Genomic DNA, 23,575 nt, shown 5'->3' with positions numbered 1-23,575 from the left:
ATTTCGTAATATAATGCCATTTAAATGTGTCAAAATATGAAATACTTAGGGGTAAATTTGATAAATATAAAGGATGTGTAAACTAAAAATTAGAGAACACTGTAAAAATGAATTTTAAAAGACAAATTAATGAAGAGAAATACTGCATTTGTGGGTCGGAAGAACCAATATTATGTTAATTTTCTCCAACTTGATCTACAGACTCAATTCAGTTAATTGACAAACTGTCTTCTAGAACTTAATTGAAAGTATTTAGTACCCAGAATTGCTAAAAACAACTTTGATGAAAGATCAAAGTGGGAAGCCTTCCAATTAGTTGATTTCAGAACTTATTATAAAGCTGTAGTAATTGAGACACTGTGATAAAAACAGACGAACAAACGGGCGCCTGGGTTGCGCAGTCAGTTAAGCATCTGACTCTTGGTTTCGGCTCAGGTCACCATCTCAGAGTCTTGAGATCCAGCCCCATGTCAAGGCTTCGTGCTCAGGGCGGAGTCTGCTTGAAATTCGTTCTCCTTCTGCTCCTCCCATTCTCTCTCTCTCTCTCTCTCTTTCTTTCTCTCTCTCAAATAAATAAAAAGATATGTTTAAAAATAGGCAAACACACTAAAAGAACAGTATATAGAATGCAGATACAAACCCACACATATATGGATAACTGATTTTCAACAAAGCTGAAAAGACAATTTAGTGGTGTAAGGATAGTCTTTTTTAACAAATGCTTGGAGAGCCTATAGATATCCATATGCAAAAAAAAAAAAAAAAGAGAGAGAGAGACTTCTATTTATACCACATACAAAAGTTAACTCAAAATGAATCAGTGTATAATTATAAAATTCCTAAGAGAAAATTATAAAATTATAAAACTTTTTAAAAATTATAATTTTAAAATTATAAAATTATAAATATTTATAATTATAAATTGTAAAACTTTTATAAAGTATAAATTTATAAAATTATAAAGCTCCTAAGAAAAAACTTTATCACCTTTGGTTAGGCAAAAATTTCTTAGGGCATGAATATCATGTTCCATTAAATAACACATTGACTAAATTGGACTCTCTCAAAAGAAAGTCTTTTTTTTTCTTTAAAGGATACTGTTAAGATAATGAAAAACCAAGCCACAGGCCAGAAGAAATACTTGCAAACCACATATGTAATAAAAGATTTGTATACAAAATATACAGAGAAAGAGAACTGGCTGTTTTGCAGAGATGAAATATATATTTATTTTCTCTTTTTTATTATGTTCAGTTAGCTATATAGTACATCATTAGTTTTTGATACAGTGTTCAATGATTCATTAGTTGTGTATGTTAAAACTCTTGAATAAGAGAACATAACAATAAAAAAATGGTTGTAAGATTTGAAAGACCACTACAAAAATTTAGAGGTAAAAAAAATAGACACATGAAAAGATATTCAACATTAATCTTTAGGTAAATGTAAATGAGATACCATTAGACCCTTATTAAAATGGTTAAAATGAAAAAACTATGAAAAAAAAGTATCAGGGAGGATGGGAATTTACTAAAATTTTCATTTATTGTTAGTGGGAATGTAAAATGTAATAGCCTCTTTGGAAAACACTTTGGCAGTTTTTCCTAAGAAGTTAAATATACTCCTACCATATAATTCAGTCATCCCACTACTAGGTCTTTACCAAAGAAGAATGTAAATTTATGCCTGTACGACAACTTATATATGATTGTTCGCTGTAACTTCATTTGTAATAATCAGATAACCCAGATATCCTTCACCTGGGTAATAGATAAACTGTGGTACAGCCATAATAGAGAGTATTATTTAGCAAAAAAGAATGACATATATTGACAACATGGACAAATCTCAGAATAATTATACTGAGTGGAAGAAGAGAGACAAAAGAATACTAGTATTATTCCATTCATATACAATTTTAAGAAATGCAAATTAATGAATTAAATGGAACTAACAGAAAAAAATAACTAACTGAATTCCTGCAACTACAAATATTAATATGTTAAAAGTTGAAATAAATCTTTGATTTACAGAGAAAACCCTAGACTCAGACATACTTATCAAGTAGTTCATATTTAACCTTAACATATTATTTCAACTTAATAAAACTCTTGCATAATGTACACAAAGTAAAAATATTTACAAGGAAAACAAAACTTTTATTTTATTTTTTTTTAAAGATTTCTTTATTTATTTGACAGAGATCACAAGTAGGCAGAGAGGCAGGCAGAGAGAGAGGAGGAGGCAGGCTCCCTGCTGAGCGGAGAGCCGGATGCGGGGGCTGGATCCCAGGACTCTGGGGCCATGACCCGAGCCGAAGGCAGAGGCTTTAACCCACTGAGCCACCCAGGCATCCCGGAAAACAAAACTTTTATACCAAAAATCTACAAATCCATTCCAAAAAAGGAAATTTATAGCCTGGTTTTACTCTTAAATATAAATGACTGGAAAAGCTACATAAAACAGCAAATCAAATCCAGTAGTTTTATAAAATTCTATAAATGTAATTTTAGACAATTACAGATCAAAGGAGAAAAAATATGTTCATTTCTTCGTAATGAATTAAAAATTTTATAACATTCAACAGAAATTCATAATGATATCTGTTAGCAAATTATGGATTAGAAAGAAACTTCTTTAGTCTGATAGAATGTCTATTAAAAACTTACAGGAAATATAATCTCAAATGGCCAATGATAGAATTCTTCATTAAAAAAAACTTGGAGGGGCGCCTGGGTGGCTCAGCGGGTTAAGCCGCTGCCTTCGGCTCGGGTCATGATCTCGGGGTCCTAGGATCGAGCCCCGCATCGGGCTCTCTGCTCGGCGGAGAGCCTGCTTCCTCCTCTCTCTCTGCCTGCCTCTCTGCCTACTTGTGATCTCTCTCTGTCAAATTAAAAAAAAAAAAATCTTAAAAAAAACTTGGACAAGAATGTGATTGTAATGGAGATTCTAGTGCAATAAGAAAAGAAGAATTTAGAAATAATAAGGAATCAAAGGGAGAAATAAAACCATCATTGTGTATAGATAATGTAATTGTTTCCTCAAACTCTGAAAAGGATATACAAATTATGGTTTACCAAGATGTCTGGATATAAGAATAATATACAAAGGTCAGTTGCATTTCTACACACCAGTACAAACAGACATACTTTACAATAGTAACAGAATATCAGATACGTAGGAATAAATCTAACAAAAATTATATAAAAGAACCATAGGAAAATATTTATAAAGTTTTATTAAGAAACATTAAAGAATACATAAATAAATGGATATATTTCCATAACCATTGATAAGGAGACATCATTATTAATTTCCTCTATTTAACGTATATATTTAATTCAGTTCTAATCCTATCAGATATCTTCATGGAAACTGATGAGTAAATTCTAAATCTATAGACAACAAAATGGCCAAAAATAGCTAGGATTCTTGTGAGAGCAGGGAGGAGGAACTTTCTCAGTCTCAACATTTACTGTGGTTGACGTAGTATGCCACTAGCATGAGAGTAAATCATTCAGTGAAATACGACTGAGAGCCCAGAAGCAGACTTTCTTACACGAGACAGTATTTTGTAAGGATCTGAGGTAAAATGTCAGATCCAGAGAGGAAAGTAAGTGATTTAATAAATTGAGCTGGAAAAATACTATCCATTAAAAAAAGAACATAGATGAAATTAGATCGCTATCCTGCACCATGTACAGAAACTTTAGGTGGATTAAGGGCAGATAAAGTTAAGTTTCAGTCAGGGAGCTGAAGAACTGTTAGAGATGTGAAATAAATATTTGTTATAAAGTTTAAACTGCAAAATTCAGGAGAAGCTGGGAGTTCTTGTAAGAAGGTTTATAAGAGAACGGTAGAAGAATCTGAAAAAAGTCACGTGCCGGAGGCAACACAGGACCTAGTGAGAAGGTTTGAAGGGCTTTTACCACTTCATTCACTAGGGGTTTTAAAGTCACTGTAGGTCAAAAGAAAGGGTGGGGAAGGAAAAATGCTTGCAAAACATCCCCTCATTCTGTAATTTTATGGGTGACCTGCAGAAGAAGGTCTGTAGATCCTTTGTCATGGGTCTCAGATGTCCTTGGCACAGGACTGGAGAAATCTAAAGAAAGAGATCTAGCAAGAGCTAGAGGGGTATCTAAAATCCCAGACTTGGTTATATCCTACTTATTTTAAAAACCACAAAGAATTGGAAAGAGAAATAGAAAAACCACAATTATCGTAACAATCTCTCACAAATGCGAACTACAGAACTGAGGTACTGTAATAAATAGAACATTCCCCCAACGAAGAGAATATACATTCTCTTCATCTACAAATGAATCATGTAAAATGTTGCTACAAATTTTTAGGTAATACATTCATATGGTATAAATTTAAAAGTAAAAACAAAAATAAACACCCCCTCCACTGTTTCTCAAACATCTAGTTTTTACTTGAATGAACTGCCGTTACCAATTTACGTGTGTTGGCACAGATAGTCTATGTTTACATTAAAAAATGTATGGGTTTTTCCTTCTTTTTTCTAACATAATAATATAGTATCATTATTGTGTCTTTTCTGATTTTTTTATTTTTATCCCCATTCTTTTAGTAGTTGCTATTGAAATCACAACCTTGCACACTTAACAAAGCAACATTAATTAACATCTCTACTTTTTTTCCAAACTGCATAAATATTGTAAAATCTGATTTGTATGATCACCCCTACTATTTAACATATTATTGCCAGAATTTTACTCTGCCTCCCAATTAGTAATTTATTATAATGTCATTTTGTTCATTCAAAATTTATTTAGATTTACCCGAATTTTTACCACTTTCTTTGCTTCGCTCATTTTTTCTTTTCATTTCGTCCTTTTTTTTCTGGGATGAATTTCTCTATTTTTAAAGTACACATATTTTAGTAGTGCTTTCAATGAAGATCTGGAAAGAAGCTGTGTTTTCTGAGTATGTCTTTAATTCTTTATTCCTGATGAAGTTTAGCTATATATAAAATTCTAGAATTACTTTAATTTTCTCTCAGCATCCTGACAATGTTATTTTAATAACGTTTGGCTTGTAGAAAAGTCTCTCCATTTATTTTCAGTTTTCTATAAATTGTTAGCAGTTGTTACTGGTTTAATTGTGTCCCACCATAGGCATATGTCCTAACCCCCAGTACCTAAGGATGTGACCTTATTTGTAAATAGAGTTAATGCAGAAGTTATCAAGTTTTCACTTTTGAGGTCAGTAGGAGGCCTAATCCAGTATGACTGCTGTCCTTATATAAAGCGGAAATTTGGGTACAGATAGACATGAACAGAGGGAAGACCAAATGAAGACATTCAGGGAGAAGATCGCTGTGGGACTGGAGGGCCCTATCTACAAGTGAAAGAACACCAAGGATTGCTAGCCAACACCAGAAGCTACAAGAGACAAGGAAGGAGTCTTTCCTCGAGCCTTCAGAGAGAGCATGGCGTCGCTGACACCCTGATTTTGGACTTCTAATTTCCAGAACTGTGAGACAATAAATTTCTGTTGTTTGAAGCCACCCAGTGTTTGGTACTTTGTTTCAGCAGCCCTTGGAAACTAATATAGCAGTGAGTGTTCTGTGGTTTGGAGGCGTACATGTTTTGCACATTTTTTGTTAACGTATTCCTAGATATTTCATGTGCTCTTGTAAGTGATAGTTGTTTTGAAATTTATTTCTAGTTGTTCATTGCTGTTCTCTAAAAAATATAGTTCATTTTTATACGTTGACTATGTATGTATTCTGCAATCTTTGCTAAATTATTAGTCTTAATAAGTTTTTTAAAGCTTCTGTAGGAGTTTTGATTTATGTGATCATGTACTACTTGCTTTCCGATCTGTATGCCGTTCATTTATTTTCCTTGCTGTGTTCTACTGTAATGCAAGTGCAGCATTGAACTGAAAGGGTTGGAGTGGGCATCCTTAGCTTATTCTTTGTATTAGGGGGACAACATTATGTATTTATAAGTAAGTCTGATGTGAGCTATAGGTTTGTTTTTTTTTACAGATGCCCTTTATTGGTTTGAGGAAATTTCCTTCTGACTAGTTAACTGAGATATTTTACCATGAATAGGGGTTAGTATTTTCAAATTATTCTCCTACATCTACTGAAATAATTTTAAAAATGCATGTATAAATGAAATACTCCAATATACACAAAGTAAACGAGAAAGAAAAATTAACAAACTAACCACTGTTGAAGAGAATTTATAATTTTCTCTCAATCATTGATCAAGCAAACAAAAATTCAGGAAAGGTTCAAAAGAATTAAACCACAATTAACAAGTTTAATCTCATGTCCAAAAAAAAAAAAAAAAAAAAAGAACTCTGTATCTAGTAGTTAATGAATTTATATTCCTGTTATATCCATGAAAGAATTGTTAGAATTCTTAATATATTATTTAATAATTCATTTTCTGACAAATTTCAAAGTCTTGAAGACTTGACAAATATAGGGTATTTTCTTCAACACCAGTGTTACTATGACAATTAAAAAAAAATCATACCCATATATTTCAAAATTTCTAAAAATAGGCACTTTTACTCTAATGAACATTTTCTTCCAAGATTTATTCTCTTTGCAATTATCATGCATTATTCAGACAACGGTGTCTTCAATTTAATGATGTATGGTATCTTATAGACCCAAGAAGAAAATACTTAGACCTGAACTTTAAATAATATACTACATATAAATATTTGAGTAATTCAGAGAAGTACTCAGAGGGCGAATGCTCATGTTAGTACAGGGTAGAAGGCTGAAAATTTTGACATATTCATCTAATTTGAAAGTTTAGGAAAAAGAAATAAATTTAAAGTAGAAAGAAAGAAATCATAACTATAAGAGCAGAAATCAATAAAGTAAGAAACAAATTTCTAGCTGATAAGATTATGGAGCCTAAAAGTTAATCCTTTGAAATGAATGGCAAAATAAACCTGTAGTGAAATTTATCAACAGGATACAAAGATAGTGCAGGATTCAAATGAAAATATATAAAGATACATCAGAAAATAAATAGATAATGTGATAAAATGATGAACATTGTAACAAACACTGAAAACTTGAACAAAGTGAACAAATTCCTGTGAAAAATATAACTTGTTAAACCTTGAATCAATAGGTCATTCTATGGCTACTGAAAATAGACATTAGTTATTTAAAATATTCCCATGAAGGAAGCACCAGATCAGGGTAGTTTTATAGATGAGCTCCATCAAAATTTCAAACAACATTTTTTCTACAGTCCTACACAAATTTAACCAGAGAATAAAAACAGACTAATTCTCAAGTTTTTGTTGTGCGGGTATAGCCTTGATCCTAAACCAAAAGGTTAGTGAAAGGAAAATTTTAAAGGTCAGAATCACTTCTCAATAAAAGTGTAAAAATCTTTAATGAAATATCACTGAATTTAAGAGATCTTCCTCAACCTGATAAAATGTAACACCAGCAGGTATCATTTTTAATGGTAAAATACTAGAAAAATCTCACTTAAAATTAGGATTTAAAAAGGAATGTAAAGGCACCTGGGTGGCTGAGTGGGTTAAAGCCTCTGCCTTTGGCTCAGGTCATGGTCCCAGGGTCCTGGGATCGAGCCCCGCATCCGGCTCTCTGCTCAGCAGGAAGCCTGCTTCTTCCTCTCTCTCTCTCTCCGCCTGCCTTTCCATGTACTTGCGATCTGTCTGTCAAATAAATAAATAAAATCTTTAAAAAAATAAAAAATAAAAAGATAAAAAGGAATGTAAAATTTAATTGCTTCTTTCCAGCATTGTGATTATCAGCATAGAAAGAAGTAGAAAAAGGAAGAAGAAAGACCTTAGGATTAGCAAGATTGTCTATGGAGAAAAATCCAAATTGAACCATATAAAATTCACTAGAAGTAAAAAGAGAGACTTTAACCAGGTGGTTGGTTAACATTATTTTACAATAAAGTATTTCCATATTTGAGCAATTAGGTTAGTAATCAGAATTTTAACAATATTTCTTAAAGCAGTGAAAATGATAAGATGCAAAGCATAAATCCAATCAATGTGGGAAATTTGAGCAAAGTTAAAAATTTCTCAGAAACTTAAACGGAGAATGCCTATCGCTTGGCTAGTAAACAATGCTGTAATACATGCCAAGGCTCCCTAAATTGATGTATTGACTCATTGCAGTTCATATCAAAATTCCATTAGGATGTTTTGTGCAATTTAATAACCTGAACCTAAAATTTATATGGAAGAGAAAATGTTCAAGTTATGATGGATTTGCTTTTTGATATATAACAATATAATAACAAAGAGAGTGAGTTATTGGTTTATGGATAAATGGCCAGTACAAGGGAAAAAAAAAATAGAGAACCAAATAGATCCTAGCAGATAGGATACATTTATTTATAACTGAGGTGACATCACAGATCATTGGGAGAAGGTGGAATTATTAAATAATGCCGAAATATGTGTTATACGTGTGGAAAAAGCAAAGTTGCGTCCTTATCTCATACCATACATAAACTCACTTCAAAATAGGCAAGGATGTAAATGCTAAAAACAGAATTTTTTAAATTTTAGAAAAAAATATGAGAATGTCCATTCATAAGCTTAGGCACAATTTCTTAAACAAGACACTGAAAACACTACTTCTAAAAAAGATTGATACATTCAATGACATTAAACTTAAGTACTTGAATTCATCAGAATGTTAAATGACAAGATTCAAGTAGAGATAACATAATTGCAGTATATGTAACCTCTAGAATTACTAGCAAAATAGATTGACTTCCATCAGGAACATAATGAGATTTGGAAGGAAGCAACAATTGCAAATCACATATACCCAACTATCCCCCAACTCTATGCACAAACCCACGCAAGGCCACTCACAAAGGCTAATAAAATGAACTTCGTTTTTTGCTGGTGTCATTCTTATCTTACACCAGAGGCAGATCTGATTCTTGACCAATACCAAAAGCTTGTAATCTTTATGCTGTAGTATACCTGGCACATTAAACTATCATTACCCTGTCCTTGAGCATTTACATTTACAAGGTGAAATCTTGTTATAAGCTGAATAGGAATTCTTATTATGCCTCTACTCAATAGCTTCATCTGTGGTATCCCCTTTTTTCCCAAATCCATTTATAATGTATACACTAATTCTGTAAATCCTTTCGTGCTCATTCTTTTGGGCTATTGTGTGGTAATTGTAGTTTCCATATCGGTTGGGGCTGTAAGAGCCTATGATTTGATTGAGTTTAAAGTTTTATGATATAAGGCTTTGGAAGGGAAATAGCAGCAAACCCATTCAGTGAGACCATATGATCAAAACAGATCAATGTCATTTATGTAACCATTAAAAGGAGAAAAATAAAAGTTCCTGGCAACAGACTCTTCCCTTTCTCAAGAGTGCAGGGGTAAAAACAAACCAAAAAAAAAAAAAAAAGAAAAAAATGTACAGAGTATTTCTAAGAAGAAGCTGGAAATATTCCTACTTTAGACACCTTATAAAACGTGAGCTCTCAGTGTTTTATATACATTACAGGAAAGCATTTACTGTGTGATAACTGAATTTGGTCTATTTAATGAAAAAGTATGGCGTAAGTAGACAAAAGTAGTCATTTCTTGAAATAACACTTTTCATTTATTAGGAATTTTCTGATTGTAAAGAAGGAAAAATACTGTAATAAGGTATTCTATTCTGTAAGATGTGCCTATTTTTGAGACACATGTAGGAGAAAAAATATATTAAGAAACAAATAGCACGCTAAGTTATATATGTGATATATTTCATAATTAAGTGTGAAGACAATCTCCTTAACCATCAACTCAGTGCTATTTTTGCCATAGCATGATTAACATTTTAAAATTTTGTAATAGAGATCTTTAATTATGTTAATTATTACTGCTCTGTTTTAGGCTATATCTTAGAAAATGTAACTGTGTGTAATCAATACACAATTTAAATATATTAGTAAGTTTATGGATGGTTTATTTCTCATTTTCTTTTCAAAGCAATGGAGGAACAGCTAAACTAATATTAAAAGAATATTGTTTAAGATGTCTTAAATTATACTTCTTTTCCATGAGTGTGAAAAATGAAGAATTGAGTACATTTAATTTATTAGTCATGCATATTAGAAAAAGGCACAGGAATGTTCTTGAAATAACATTGTTTGCTTTGAAATTTATATAAACTTCAGTGCCCTTGTGTAAAAGCATCGGAGACTGACTTAACCTAGCTATTTTTAACTTAGCTTTTTGTTCAATGGATTTTATCAATCAGCATCAAATCACATACATATATCATTTAGTATTATATATTTTTTATTTAGTATTTGATACTATTTCAAGCTTTAGGGCATTTAGGAAATTTATTTTACACATTTTAAGAATTTATTTTAAGAATGCTATCTTCACATTATAATGTATGTATGAAAGTAAGTGTGAGCTCATAATGAATTTCCTTCTCTATTTTTTATTCTCAAGTATTTCATTCAAAACTCTTTCATTTGTTTTCAGGTTGGTGAGTTTCTTTTTCCCTTAATAATCAGCAACTTTAATTATTGCTATTGTTTGCTTCATAGGGTCAAAAAGAATAAGTGATAGTGAAGTTTCTGACTATGACTGTGATGATGGAATTGGTATAGTATCAGGTAAGAATTTCAGAATTATTTTATAGTAATAAAAAGGAAGGGTTATTCATCACTATCTACCAATAAACAGATTAAATAATAAGTAAAATAAGAAAGAACTTGCCTCTTTATCCACCCCCCCCCCCAAAGAAACAACCTCATGGCAATTTAACCCCTTGAATAATTCCGGTTGCGAGAACTCTTGTATCACTTTTAAACTGAATATTCTTACTGAAATATGTCAGTTAAGTGAATACTTCCAAGCTTTTTATTTTTAAACTACTAAATAATAAGGATTTTACCATAAATTTGAAGAGTTATTGTATAATTGAAACTTCTTTATACTGCATAATAGCGTAAAAAAAGTCTTTTTGACATCACCAACATACCCAAATATGTCAAATATTTGTGCTTTTTGAAATTTTTTCATTGTTGTCATGTTGATATATCAGATGCAGCTTTATTTTAAAATTATGGTATTGTAGTTTTAAAATACTGCCTGATTCATGGTTGGAAATTTACCTGATGACTAAAAAAATATGAAGATAATTTCAAATCCTCAAAATCTGTTACTGTTAGAAATTTGAAGCATTACTGTATTTTTTTTTCCATATTCTTTTTATCAACATGAAAATCAGGATTATGATTGTGGTTTCTTTCTTTTTTTTTTTTTTTTTTAACCAATGTTTATTGAGCTCTTTGTGTAAACCATCTCTCTACTTTAGAAGAGTTCACATTCAATTGGAGAACAAGGGAAATGTATGGTTTGTTTTTCTTTTTTTTAATAGTTTTTTAATAAACATATAATGTATTATTAGCCCCAGGGGCACAGGTCTGTGAATCGCCAGGTTTACACACTTCACAGCACTCACCTAGCACATACCCTCCCCAATGTCCATAACCCCACCACCCTCTCCCTACCCCCCATGATTGTGGTTTCTGAGATGTTATCTTTTTGTGGGCTCATAATTGTAGTCAATTACATTTACATAAGTAACATGATAACTAGGACTTACACGTTAATTTTGATGAAATTTTTTTCTTTTTTTAAAAATGTCCTTTTTGTTTTAAACTCCATCATTAATAGTAGTTATCAATAGAGACTAAATACTTCAATCAATAGTTTATCAAGTAATTTGACTGTCAGCTGAATCAAACCTACATTCTTTATGAAATTGTTCCTGAGGCATTTTGAATGTGAATTGCATAAATTCATATACACACTACCTTCTTACCCCCATGTTAACTAGCATTTTAAATAACTAGTCTAAGTTTAGACACCAGCAAATCTGTTAGTACTTTGTTCTCCATATGAAAGGATTCATTTCCAACTGCACATTACGTGTCTGTCAAATTCAAAGTATCTGTTACAACCATTCAAAACCCTTTTAACCTGAACTATCAGCCTTTTCTCAATAATGAACAGTTTCAGCTGCTTTATTTAATTTTTCCAAGTTTGCAAGGCAGATGTCGTGAAAATTAACTATGCCAGAGGTAATATTTCCCATGTGCTTGCTTACTTTGTTTATTCTGACTAATTCAAGTCAGAGGTAATTTTTTTATATTTGCATTGCTAATATTCTTCAAAGTAAATAGAAACTTTGATTGATATTGAAATTTAGGGTTCTCAGGGAAACAACTGCTGGCTTGGATTTTTGTGCCCCAGTGATATACTGAATAGGGAAAGGAGAATGGTTGTAACTCATTCTTCTTTGAACCAGTTGACTCACTCCACAATGCAAAAAAATGGATTAAATATATATATATATAAATAAATATATGAGTTTGTAGCCATTAGAATGTTAGTATTATTTTCTACTCTGACATGAACCAATATACAAACACATGTAAATAATTTATTATCCATTGGGAAGGTAGAGTGATGTTTTAATAATTAGCTCTTAAATATCACATATAATATTCTGATTTCCTAAGTTAATTACCTAACCCCAATACTCATTTTTTATCACTTCCGAGTAGCTCTTTATATTATTAATAATGAATATTTTCTTAAAACTCTTTGTTTCTTTTTAGTTTTCATGAGATTGCATTATTTGAATTTTCTTCTTGTAGTAACTCTTCCTCCTTTTCTCAGTAGTCTCCTTTAAATTCCATAGTCATATCTCTTTTTTCTATATGTATTCCCTTACCTTGGATTTCAGCGATGCTCTTTTTATAAATGCTACTCAAAACTTTATTGACAGTCCTAATGCCTTTTCCAAGATTCTTTTCCTCATGTATAACTATTTGCCTATGAGGCTGAGAATACTATTATCTCCTCCTTTCCAAACTGGTAAACTTTCTAAATTTCTCTCTGTATAGTATACTTTTTTTTTTTTTACCGCAAAGATCTGACATTTAACATTGGACAGAGAGAGCTTATGCGCCCGCGCCGTCCAAGCAGGAGGAGGGACAGAAAGAGAGAGAGAAGCAGGCTTCCCACTCAGCAGGGAGCTCGATGGAGGACTCTATCCCAGGACCCTGAGATCATGACCTGAGCTGAAGGCAGACGCTTAACTAACTGAGCCACCCAGGCACCATTTTGTAGTATACTTTTAACTTCCTGGTGGGCTAGTCAAATGTTAAGAGTCATTTATTTCTTCCCTTTTCTTGCTCTTGTATCTGATCACAAATTGTTGTTGGTTCATATTAGAACGTCCCCAGACTCCATTGTTGGACTTATTTGCTGTCTACATTCACTACTCTAGTGATCACATCTCTTCAAAGTCCCATCCTTCAAATAGCATCTGTATGCTAAACTTCACACATGTCCAGTCAAAACCACTTATTTGTATCTAATTTTTTAATTTTCTACTGCCCACTAGACATCTGTGCTTGGAAATGTAGCAGATATCTTCAGCTAAACATGACTAAAACTGAACTCCTGATCTTTCCCACCAAACCTGAAGTTATTTGATGACAACTCCATTCTTTCACTTGATTAAAATTTTAGATTTGTTCTTGTCCTTCTCTTTCTCTTATGTCCAACATCAAATCCTGGTCAAAATTGTCCCAGTGCCTCTACCTTCAGAATATGCCCAGAATCTGATTATTTTCCATGTCTCCATAGCTGTCATCCTGGTTCATCTCTTGCCTGACGTACTGCCTTTCTTCTTTCAGTCTATTCTCAGCATGGCAACTGGAGTGATCCTGTTTAAAGAAGATAGGTCATATTTAGTTTCTGCTCAAAATCCTCTAATGAGCTAAAAATTACTCAGATCAAGTGCCAAACATCTTTACAAGGCAACACAAGGCTCCACGTGATTTTCCTCCTTCCTCCAAGTGTCTCTGATCTCTTCCATTGCTCCATTCCTAGCACCCTCTTCTCCCTGCTGTTGTGAACATGTTAGCCTGACTCCTATCTTGGGGTCTTTGCACTTGTCTTGCAACCCTCCTCTCTCTATATCCATATAGCAAAGCATCTGACTTCTTTCAAGTCTTTCTGAAATGCCAACTTCTCAGTGAGTCCTGTCTATGCCTGACCACCTTCCCTATTCTGACATTCTGGTCTCCCTTTACTCTGTATTATGTTCCCTTTTAACACTTAATCACCTTCAAACATATCATATAATTTTTTATTGGGATTTTTGTTGTTTCCATCATTCCACCTGGAATTTAAGGTCCGCAAGGGCAAAGCTTTTTGTTTTGCTCACTGTAGCTCATAGAATAACATGCTCATATAGTCATAAATACTTGTTGAATGAATGATCATATTGATTTTTTTCCCATGTAATCTGTGCCCACTACCAGTTGTCATAGTACAACATTGTACCACTAGCTATATGTGGCTATTTATATTTAAATTGATTTAAAATAAATACATTAAAAATTCAGTTCGTCCTTAACACTAGCCAGATTTCAGGGGCTCAGTAGTCGTGTGTCTAGTGGCTACCATATTGGACAGTGCTGATAGAGAACATTTTTAATCATTTTAGAGAGTTCTGTTGGACAATCTGTTCTGCATTTTGTAGGAGCAATCAATCTTGCTGCAATCTCTCTAACCTTTAGGTTGAATTGTATCCTGCTGTCAGCTTCATCTTCCTTAATTATTATTTTGATCATGAAAGATCAATGTAGTCTTAGAGCACAGTGAGAGCATCGGGAGTGAGATAGAATTTGCTTTAAATCCCAGGCCCTATACTTGACAATTTAAATTTCTTAGTAAATTTCCTAACATAAATTTCAGTTTCCTGAAATATAAAATGGGGATAATATATATTTTTTTAAGATTTTAGTTATTTGTCAGAGAGAGAGAGAGAACACAAGCAGGGGGAGTAGCAGACAGAGGGAGAAGCAGGGTCCCTACTGAGCAGGGAGCCTGATGTGGGACTCAGTCCCAGGACCCTGGGATCAAGATCTGAGCAGAAGGCAGATGCTTAACAGACTGAACCACCCAGGTGCTCCAAAATGGGGATAATCTTTGCAGAATTGCAGAGTTGGTTCTTTCACATCATTTATAGATTCCTGAAAAAACCTTGTGCTCTACAAAGTCATGTACTAAAAACAACAGGGCATCTGGGAAAACAGGTTAGATCAGACCATTCAAAACTCTTGTAACTTTGTAATTAAAACGCTAAAAATGAAAGTACAAGCACAATTTTAAAAGTCATGTTAACTTTTAAGCAATAAAAAGTGTTAACTGTGGAATTTAAAAATAAGGTGAAGGTATCTTGGTGGAAGGAATATGTCTAGATGGAAAGGAGGATAAGTCTGCAAAGTTATGGTGTCAAGGGAAATATTCATAAAACCAGGAAGAACCCATGCAAGAAATACTTCTAAGATGGAGTTTTTTTGACCAAAGTGAGCCAAAAGGAAGAACATGGGAGGAATGAGCATCATATGTAATTCTGTATTTTTCTAGCTTTCTGCATCCAGCTGTGTTAATGTACTTTGCTTTCAGCTGCTATTATTGGTAGATGGAGTGGACACTGATGGTGCTCTAGCCATATCCTCTTTAGTTCAGCTGGTTTACCCATCTCCATGAATGTTGGCGGCTCACAACTAACAGCTGCCCCATTTTCCAGAGAATTGGCCTTAGACAAACGGAAAATAATCCTACCCCCTTCCCACTGGGCGTCTTCAGTCATGACTGGCTAACATTGAAGTACAAAAGTCCAGAACCCTTGCTTGAGTCAGAGCAACTCTGGTACAGTTGACATTCCAGAGCCTCCGGTGGAATCAAGCTGACCTCACGTTCTTATTTAGTTTCTTCCCATGCCCTGTTCTGCTAATTCCTTTCTCTTGAGATCACTCCTTCAGTCATTCATGTGTACCCAGATCTTTTTCTTGCTGCATTCCTTGGGAACCTAATTTCAGATAATACTGCAAAATGGGAACGTGTTGCAAAAAATCACAAATGAACCAGTACTTTTTCTGACTTAATTCTGAAACAAGTGTTGTAGCGCACCACTTTGTACAGTCCCTCACAGAGTTCCTGGCGCATAGTACAAGTCAATAGCAGCCATGGTGATCATGATGAAGATAATGGTAGTGGGGATAATATCACTTCCTGTCCAGAAATGTTCAGGTTTTTTCCATCACAAGCCTCATGATGTTTTAGACATACATAACTTGGGTCAAACTTACTTTTACTGTTTATTTCCCTACTGCTGCCCCACACTGAATTGTGGTTTTTCTACCAACTTTGAATTCCTTCTACTTTTCTCTCCATCAGTCAAATATCTATTGCTTTCTTAAAAAAAAAAAATCTATTGCTTTCTAACATTCCTTTGAGTTCTGTCACTTCTAATACATTTTTCTAAGTGTGTCAAATCATTGAGATGTTTCCCTCCTCCAAACTGTCGTGTTTTTAGTCTCAGGCACCTGTTGTATCTCAACCCTGTTGATCACTACAAGAAAAACAGTGTACATTGGTACTTCAGATGGTATTCGGGATACTTTCTAATATTGTTTCTCTCTTAGAGAAATAACCATAGACTTTCAGGAATTTTTGTGAAGTTAATAATTTTGAATATTTATAATTGTTGTAAAATAATTAAAAGCTCTTCTAGTTTATTAAAGGGATGAAAATGTTTTTGGAATAAACTTGCCTCTTTTAGTAAAGATAACTAACTGTATATACAAGTTTTAGCCTAACTAGCACAGTGCCTTGGACATAGTAGCTATCTAAAAATTTGTCATTTATTTTTAATTTAAATGTTTACAAAATATGATGGTATTCTGTTTTATTCCTTATGCCTTACATTTAATATATTCAGAGGATTTCAACTTCACTAACATTTAGTTGTTTCACTGATGTACAAAATGCTAAAGGACTTAGTGGGTAGATAATTGTACTCTTAATCTTTGCTCCTTTAGATTATCGACACAATGGTCGAGATCTTCAAAGCTCCACATTATCAGTGCCAGAACAAGTAATGTCATCAAACCATTGTTCACCATCAGGGTCTCCTCATCGAGTAGATGTTATAGGAAGGACTAGATCATGGTCACCCAGTGTCCCTCCTCCACAAAGGTAAGAAACCATATACATTTTATTTGTAGGATGATATTAAAAACCTACCTATCACAAAGAATCATCTATAATTTCTAAAGGTAAAAACAAATATGTTCTTCAACAACCTAAATATTGAGAATAATATGAAGTATGGGGTACTTTGTAACTTTGACTGATGTACGTATTCTTTTATGTGAGAGTTCAAAATCATAAAGAAGACCCAGCTTTTCAGTTACTTATCAATACTGAGCATATCTAGTTAGAGCCAACTAACTACACTATTGAATGATAGTTATTGATGCTTTAAGGAATAGGGGGAAATAAACTTCTGATGGGGTTTTAAAGTCAGGAGCAATCATGCAAAGAATTAAAGAAAAAACACAGGTTGGGGGAAGAATGTCTTAGAAAATCTGTTTAAAATTTACTTATTTATTTATTTGACAGAGATCACAAGTAGACAGAGAGGCAGGCAGGGGGGCGGGGGAGCAGGCTCCCTGCTGTGTAGAGAGCCCAATGTGGGGCTCAATCCCAGGACCCTGGGATCATGACCGGAGCCGAAGGCAGAAGCTTTAACCCACTGAGCTACCCAGGCGCCCCAAGCTCAGTGGGTTAAAGCCTCTGCCTTCAGCTCCAGTCATTTCTTATTTTTAAAAAGGACATTGAACATTATATCAAAAACCAATGATGTATTTATACCTAGGCTAATTGAATTTAAATTTAAAAACTAAAAAAAAAAAAAAGAAAAAAAGAATGCTTGTCTTTTACCAGGGAAAGACTATTTGAACACATCTAAAAAAAAATAGGCAAAGTTTTAGAATAGATTTATCTGTGCCTAACAGAAAACAATAGCAAAAGCTATGTAAGAAGCTTATTCTATCATGAAAAAAAGTGTGTAAGTTGACAGTCCAGGACAAGAATGGTAGTTTAAAAAAACTCATCATTGATCATTTATAAAGACTTTAATTTAGATTTTTAAAAAACAGATCATAATCATTTTCCTAAAACAAGTCACACCAATATTATCTATACACAACATGCTGAGCTCATTTTCTCCACACAAATTTATTCCTCCTCCTGTATTGCATCAAAAATCACTGTTAGAAACCTGGGCAACATCCATTAATAATTTGATAATCCTTATCTCTGTCCTCATTGCTACCATGTTTATGTTTATCTCTGTTATAGTAGCAGTCTCCTAACTTCATTGTCAGCCTCCAGTTGAAATGTATCCCATTAGCCCGAGGTGCAATTAGTTAAAACAGAAAACTTGAACTTGACATTAGAGTGATTTCTGTCTTTTTCTACTTTATTAATAAACCTCATTTCTTAGTGTATTGTATGATTATGGGCTATTAATATGTTTAATGGGTTTTGCTGTTTCAGTCGGAATGTGGAACAGGGGCTTCGAGGGACACGATCTGCTGCTGGACATTATAATACAATTAGCCGAATGGATAGACATCGTGTCATGGATGACCATTATTCTCCAGATAGAGACAGGTAAATAGGATTAAATACTATTAGATCTTACTATAATCACTGCCTTCTGGAAGAAGGTATAACCATAAAATATTTTCATCTGGAATTTGGGTATTTGTTATCTTAGCTTCTAACCCCATTTCTTTAACAGTGCCTACATGTGTTCTCAGGACCATCGTGTAAAAAAATAAGACAAGCAAAAACAACCTTTTTACTTTAAAAAAAAAATCATCTTGCTCTTGTAGTTTTGGTCCTTTGTTAAATCAAACCAGTTAAGCTAGTGAGTTTGCACATGAGGTTATAAGGATAATTATAAGGAAAATAGACATTTTATTATTTTCATGTTATCATAACCAATCATTACATGTAAATATACTTCATGAGGCAAGAGATTTAAAGTCTTTTGCATTCATCAGGGAAGCCAGTGTGACTTTTTATATATAAAAGTATTGACACAAGTCTGGTTTGTTTAGGAAACAGACACAAAAACTGATTCATGAAGAGGTTTTTCCTCATGGCTTTTCAGTAGAACTTTTAAGCATCTTAAAGAATTATGCTTGTTGATTGCTGTATTTGGAGGAATTCTCCAAATTTTCTCCATTAAATATGACATACTTGGAAAGAACATATATTTCAGTGCATTAATCACATTAATTACTGCTAATTTGTTTTTAAGTTAAACAAATTGGTTAACCCTTGAATTCATGGTTTAGTTCTATATAAAATGAAAAATGCTATAGTATTTCCCCCACACTGTCAAATAGGCTTGAAATAAGGATGAGCAAAGAAAGCTTAGTTTCCTGTTCAGAGAATATGATAAAATAACAAGGGAACGCAGAAATCTTTTTGTATGGGATCTAAGGCAATTTAATTTTTTTTATTTTTTTTTTTTAAAGATTTTATTTATTTATTTGACAGAGAGAAATCACAAGTAGGCAGAGAGGCAGGCAGAGAGAGAGGAGGAAGCAGGCTCCCTGCTGAGCAGAAAGCCCGACACGGGGCTCGAACCCAGGACCTGGGATCATGACCTGAGCCGAAGGCAGCGGCTTAACCCACTGAGCCACCCAGGCGCCCCTAAGGCAATTTTAATTAGAACATCTTAAATCGGGCGCATTTTATTACATTATAGAATTCTAATAAATTTTGATCATCTCTGGAAATTATTTATCGAGCGATTCATAAAGTCCTTGTTCTTTGAAAGTTTATTAAGGCAGTGTTGAAAGAAAAAAGTCTGAAATGACTTTAAATCTTTCAAGTTTTCACAAAGTTTTTCTTTAGATAAGAAATGGACTTAATATTTTCTCTGAAATAAAATAATATAGTCTAAATTTTGCAGTAAAGAATATAATAAAATTAACTTCTAGAATTATATTCACAAACAAAAATACTCACCATCATGTCAAACACGTAATAATTTATCAGTATTTTAAGACATTGGCCATAGCATTAATGATAAAAGACTTGCTTTTAAATCTTTGGTATATAACTAGTATAGTCATAACTGATATGTCATTATATTTTTTTCTTATTTATTTTACAACTTTATGAATCTTTTAGTTTGACAAAAATGTTCAAGTAATTCAGAAGTTTTGGAGGAATTTGACCTCTGGGGTTTCATCACTTTTTTAGAGTGCTGTAGATTATCAAATCATAATTACTCCTAATTGTGAGCTGTCTTAAATTTTTTTTAAAATAACTAAAATAGAATTTCTTTTAACTAGGACTATAAAACTATTTCTAACATTATTTTTGAGTTATCTGTGTAAACATTACTTATTAACATGAGGGATCAAAAATCAAAAAGTACAATAGTATCCATGTTAGGTAGTCTATCGCATTATTATACAATGCATTCTTAATTTCTGTTTTATTCTTTATATTCTAAATATTTAAAAGATTTTCAATACTAGAATGCATGTGAAGACAACTGTAATTTTTATGCACTCTTTAGGAGGTAAGAATAGAACTCTTACAGTGAATTTTCATGAATAGTGTTTTATATAGTCAATCAATAATACTGTTGATTAAAAAGCCTTAAAGAGAATTTCCTTGGAGATAGTAAGTAAAATTTAGGCATTTTGAGTGGTGCATTAACTTTTCTTGTCAACAATAAATGGTGCACTGGACCAGAAGAGGATTTTATTGAATATACTTGCTGGCCGTGTTTCTTTGGGAAAATTAATGTCTTTTACACTTGATTTCCTTATCTATAAAATTAGAACATTAGTACCAACTTTATAGGGTTGTTGTGTAGATTAAATAACACAGCACCTCAAGTTGCATAGTACATACTCAGAAAATGTGCCTTACCCTTAACATTTTAAAGGATCTTGTGACTTGCAAGTAACAAACACATCTTAATGTACTTATTAACTAAACAGAAAAATGAGAAATCAGTTAATACAGGTATTTTTTAAAAAGCTTTGTAGAGAGTATAGAACATGACTTAGACCTTGAAAAAAATCTTATTTAGACAAGAACAAGAGCATAAGCACAGAGGCAGAACACACATATATCAGAAAGACCCAGTGTGAAGGATGAAGGACTTGGGACATATTGGAAAGTAGTGCATGAAGATAATGGCTTTTACATTGGCTGCATTGGGTGAGAAATGATGCTATTTTGCATCAATTTATAGTGCCTAGCTAAACTTAAGTGGTATAAGAAGGAGATAATAGTGTTCATATCCTTTTCTTACAGGTAATGTTAAAAAGAATTATTTATTGGGTGCCTGGGCAGCTCAGTTAAGCAGTGACCTTTGGCTCAGGTCATGGTCCCAGGATCCTGGGATCCAGCCCTGCATTGGGCTCCCTGCTCAGTGGGAAGCTTGCTTCTCCCTCTTCCTCTGGCCTCCCCTTGCTTATGTGCTTTCTCTCTCTTTCAGGGGAAAAAAAATTATATTTTTAATATTTTTATATTTTTTATATTTATATTTTATATATTTATAAATATATTTTATATTTATACTTAATTGGATATTTATATCTCTGCACATCTCACTCTATTATCATAGTCAAAATCCTATTTTGTTTTTTTTTTTAAGATTTTATTTATTTATTTGAGCGAAAGTGACAGAGAGTGTGAGAGGGGAGAGATTCAAGAGAGAAGCAGACGCATGATCCCAGTACTCTGGGATCATGACCTGAGACAAGCCAGTTGCTTGACCAACTGAGCCACCCAGGCGCCCCAAAATCCTATTCTATTTTGAAAAGAAAATAGATTTTTTACAAGTGATTCAGAAACTTGGATGCAGGGTTATTAGCTAAAATGTTGAATTATAACAGACATCATTCATCTTCTGTCCATCCCCCATACTTTTTGGATTATTGTGTCTCTGGTAAATCCTGGTAACTACAACTAGGAACATAGTTTTTCTGGGGCAACCTATGTGGCTTTGGTATTAGAAACCATTTCAAGAGCTTATTTGTTTACATGAGTTAATTTACTATTAGAATAAAAATTAGAATAAGAATAAGAATTTACTATTCGAATAAGAATAAGAAGAATAAGAATTAGAATAAGAATGCTATTAGAATAAGAAGAATAGAATAAGAATTAGAATAAGAATAAGGTAATATTTCTGTAACATGTCAGAGGTACCATGCGGTAGTCATTTTTATGTCTATCCTGGATGCCAAAATATATTGGGTACATTTAATTCTATGCAGTATACCATTAGCATAATAAAAAATACAATTAACACTGGCCTAAGATACATTACTTCATAAGCTTTTTTCTTTTGCACATTCAATTAATACATTTATATTCTAAAAAGAAAAATGTCATATTATATGAATCTCTAGGATACCTCACACACTTATGCCTATTTCTTACTTTTATCAGCCAATCAGCGATGAGAAAGTGTCAAAATTACTCATAACTATTTAGTCTTCTTGGTCCTTTTAGTTATCAACTATGAGGGGAACACATCTCTGAAAGTTTGAAAATACAGAGAAAGTAAATGCAAAAAAGAAAATTCACTTTACAAAAATAATACATTTTATTATATTTCAGGAGTATGTTTTAACACAGTTAAATCATACTGAGTATATTTTAGGAACTATAAAGTAGCAAAACATTAACAATACTAAAGACACAGAGCATAAAGTTTTACAGTAAGTTGAGATTGTTGGAAACTTTGTTTACAAAAACTATAGGTTATTTAAGGATGAGTTACTATATTTCTTCCTTTTGCAGTCCTTTTTGTTTGGTGGTTTCTGAAAGGGGCATTCAGGCTCATCTGATATAATGGAAGGATAATTCATTATAAATACAATTTTGTTCTATCTTTATAAAGATAACATTTCTTTTTTTTTTAAGTTTTTTTTTTTTTTAAGATTTTATTTATTTATTTGACAGACAGAGATCACAAGCAGGCAGAGAGGCAGGCAGAGAGAGAGGAGGAAGCAGGCTCCCTGCTGAGCAGAGAGCCCGATGTGGGGCTCGATCCCAGGACCCTGAGATCATGACCTGAGCCGAAGGCAGCGGCTTAACCCACTGAGCCACCCAGGCACCCCAAAGATAACATTTCTTAATAAGAATCAAAGTGTGTCTAGAAATTAGATCAGTAATCCAGTTCAATTATTTGAATAGTGAAATTTGTCATTATTATTTTTGAAACTGTAACTTTTTTTCACTTTTTAAAATTTAGTAATTTTTTAGTTTTTTTTTCTTTTATAATGAATTACTTCTCTGCTCAATTTTTTAAAATTTTCAAGGAGTTTGGATAAATTGTAATTTTTAACCTAATTTTTAAAGTCATAATGTGTATTCATGACAGTCTGGTTTGCTTAGGTTTTATAATTGCATTAATTTTGGAAGAAAAGCAAGAATGATTTAATTGAGAAGAGTAAATGAAATGTTTTAACTTGTACCAAGTGGATGTGGCAAAGGACCTTGGGTGCATCTCTGGCTCTTAGGTGGATTTTACTACCAAAACAATGGTTAATTTTATGTAATATTTTCATCGATGTATTTTTATAGTTTTCAACAGAATCTCAAGGGGGATCATGACCAG

General features: G+C 32.9%; 1 protein-coding gene across 39 annotated transcripts in view; it reads left to right on the top strand.

Annotated features, from left to right (window-relative positions):
• RIMS2 (regulating synaptic membrane exocytosis 2) overlaps positions 1-23,575 on the top strand; it is a 587,006-nt gene that overhangs the window by 343,008 nt on the left and 220,423 nt on the right. For all 39 annotated transcript variants that reach the window (XM_047727198.1, XM_047727199.1, XM_047727164.1 and 36 more), the window contains 3 exons: positions 10,575-10,643; positions 16,941-17,097; positions 18,463-18,579. In XM_047727198.1, coding sequence (XP_047583154.1) covers positions 10,575-10,643; positions 16,941-17,097; positions 18,463-18,579 — 343 coding nt within the window. The remainder of the gene's footprint in view (positions 1-10,574; positions 10,644-16,940; positions 17,098-18,462; positions 18,580-23,575) is intronic.

The sequence above is a fragment of the Lutra lutra genome, chromosome 4, assembly GCF_902655055.1.
Source record: "Lutra lutra chromosome 4, mLutLut1.2, whole genome shotgun sequence".
NCBI classification, from domain to species: domain Eukaryota; kingdom Metazoa; phylum Chordata; class Mammalia; order Carnivora; family Mustelidae; genus Lutra; species Lutra lutra.
This window is presented reverse-complemented; position numbering and strand designations above follow the sequence as displayed.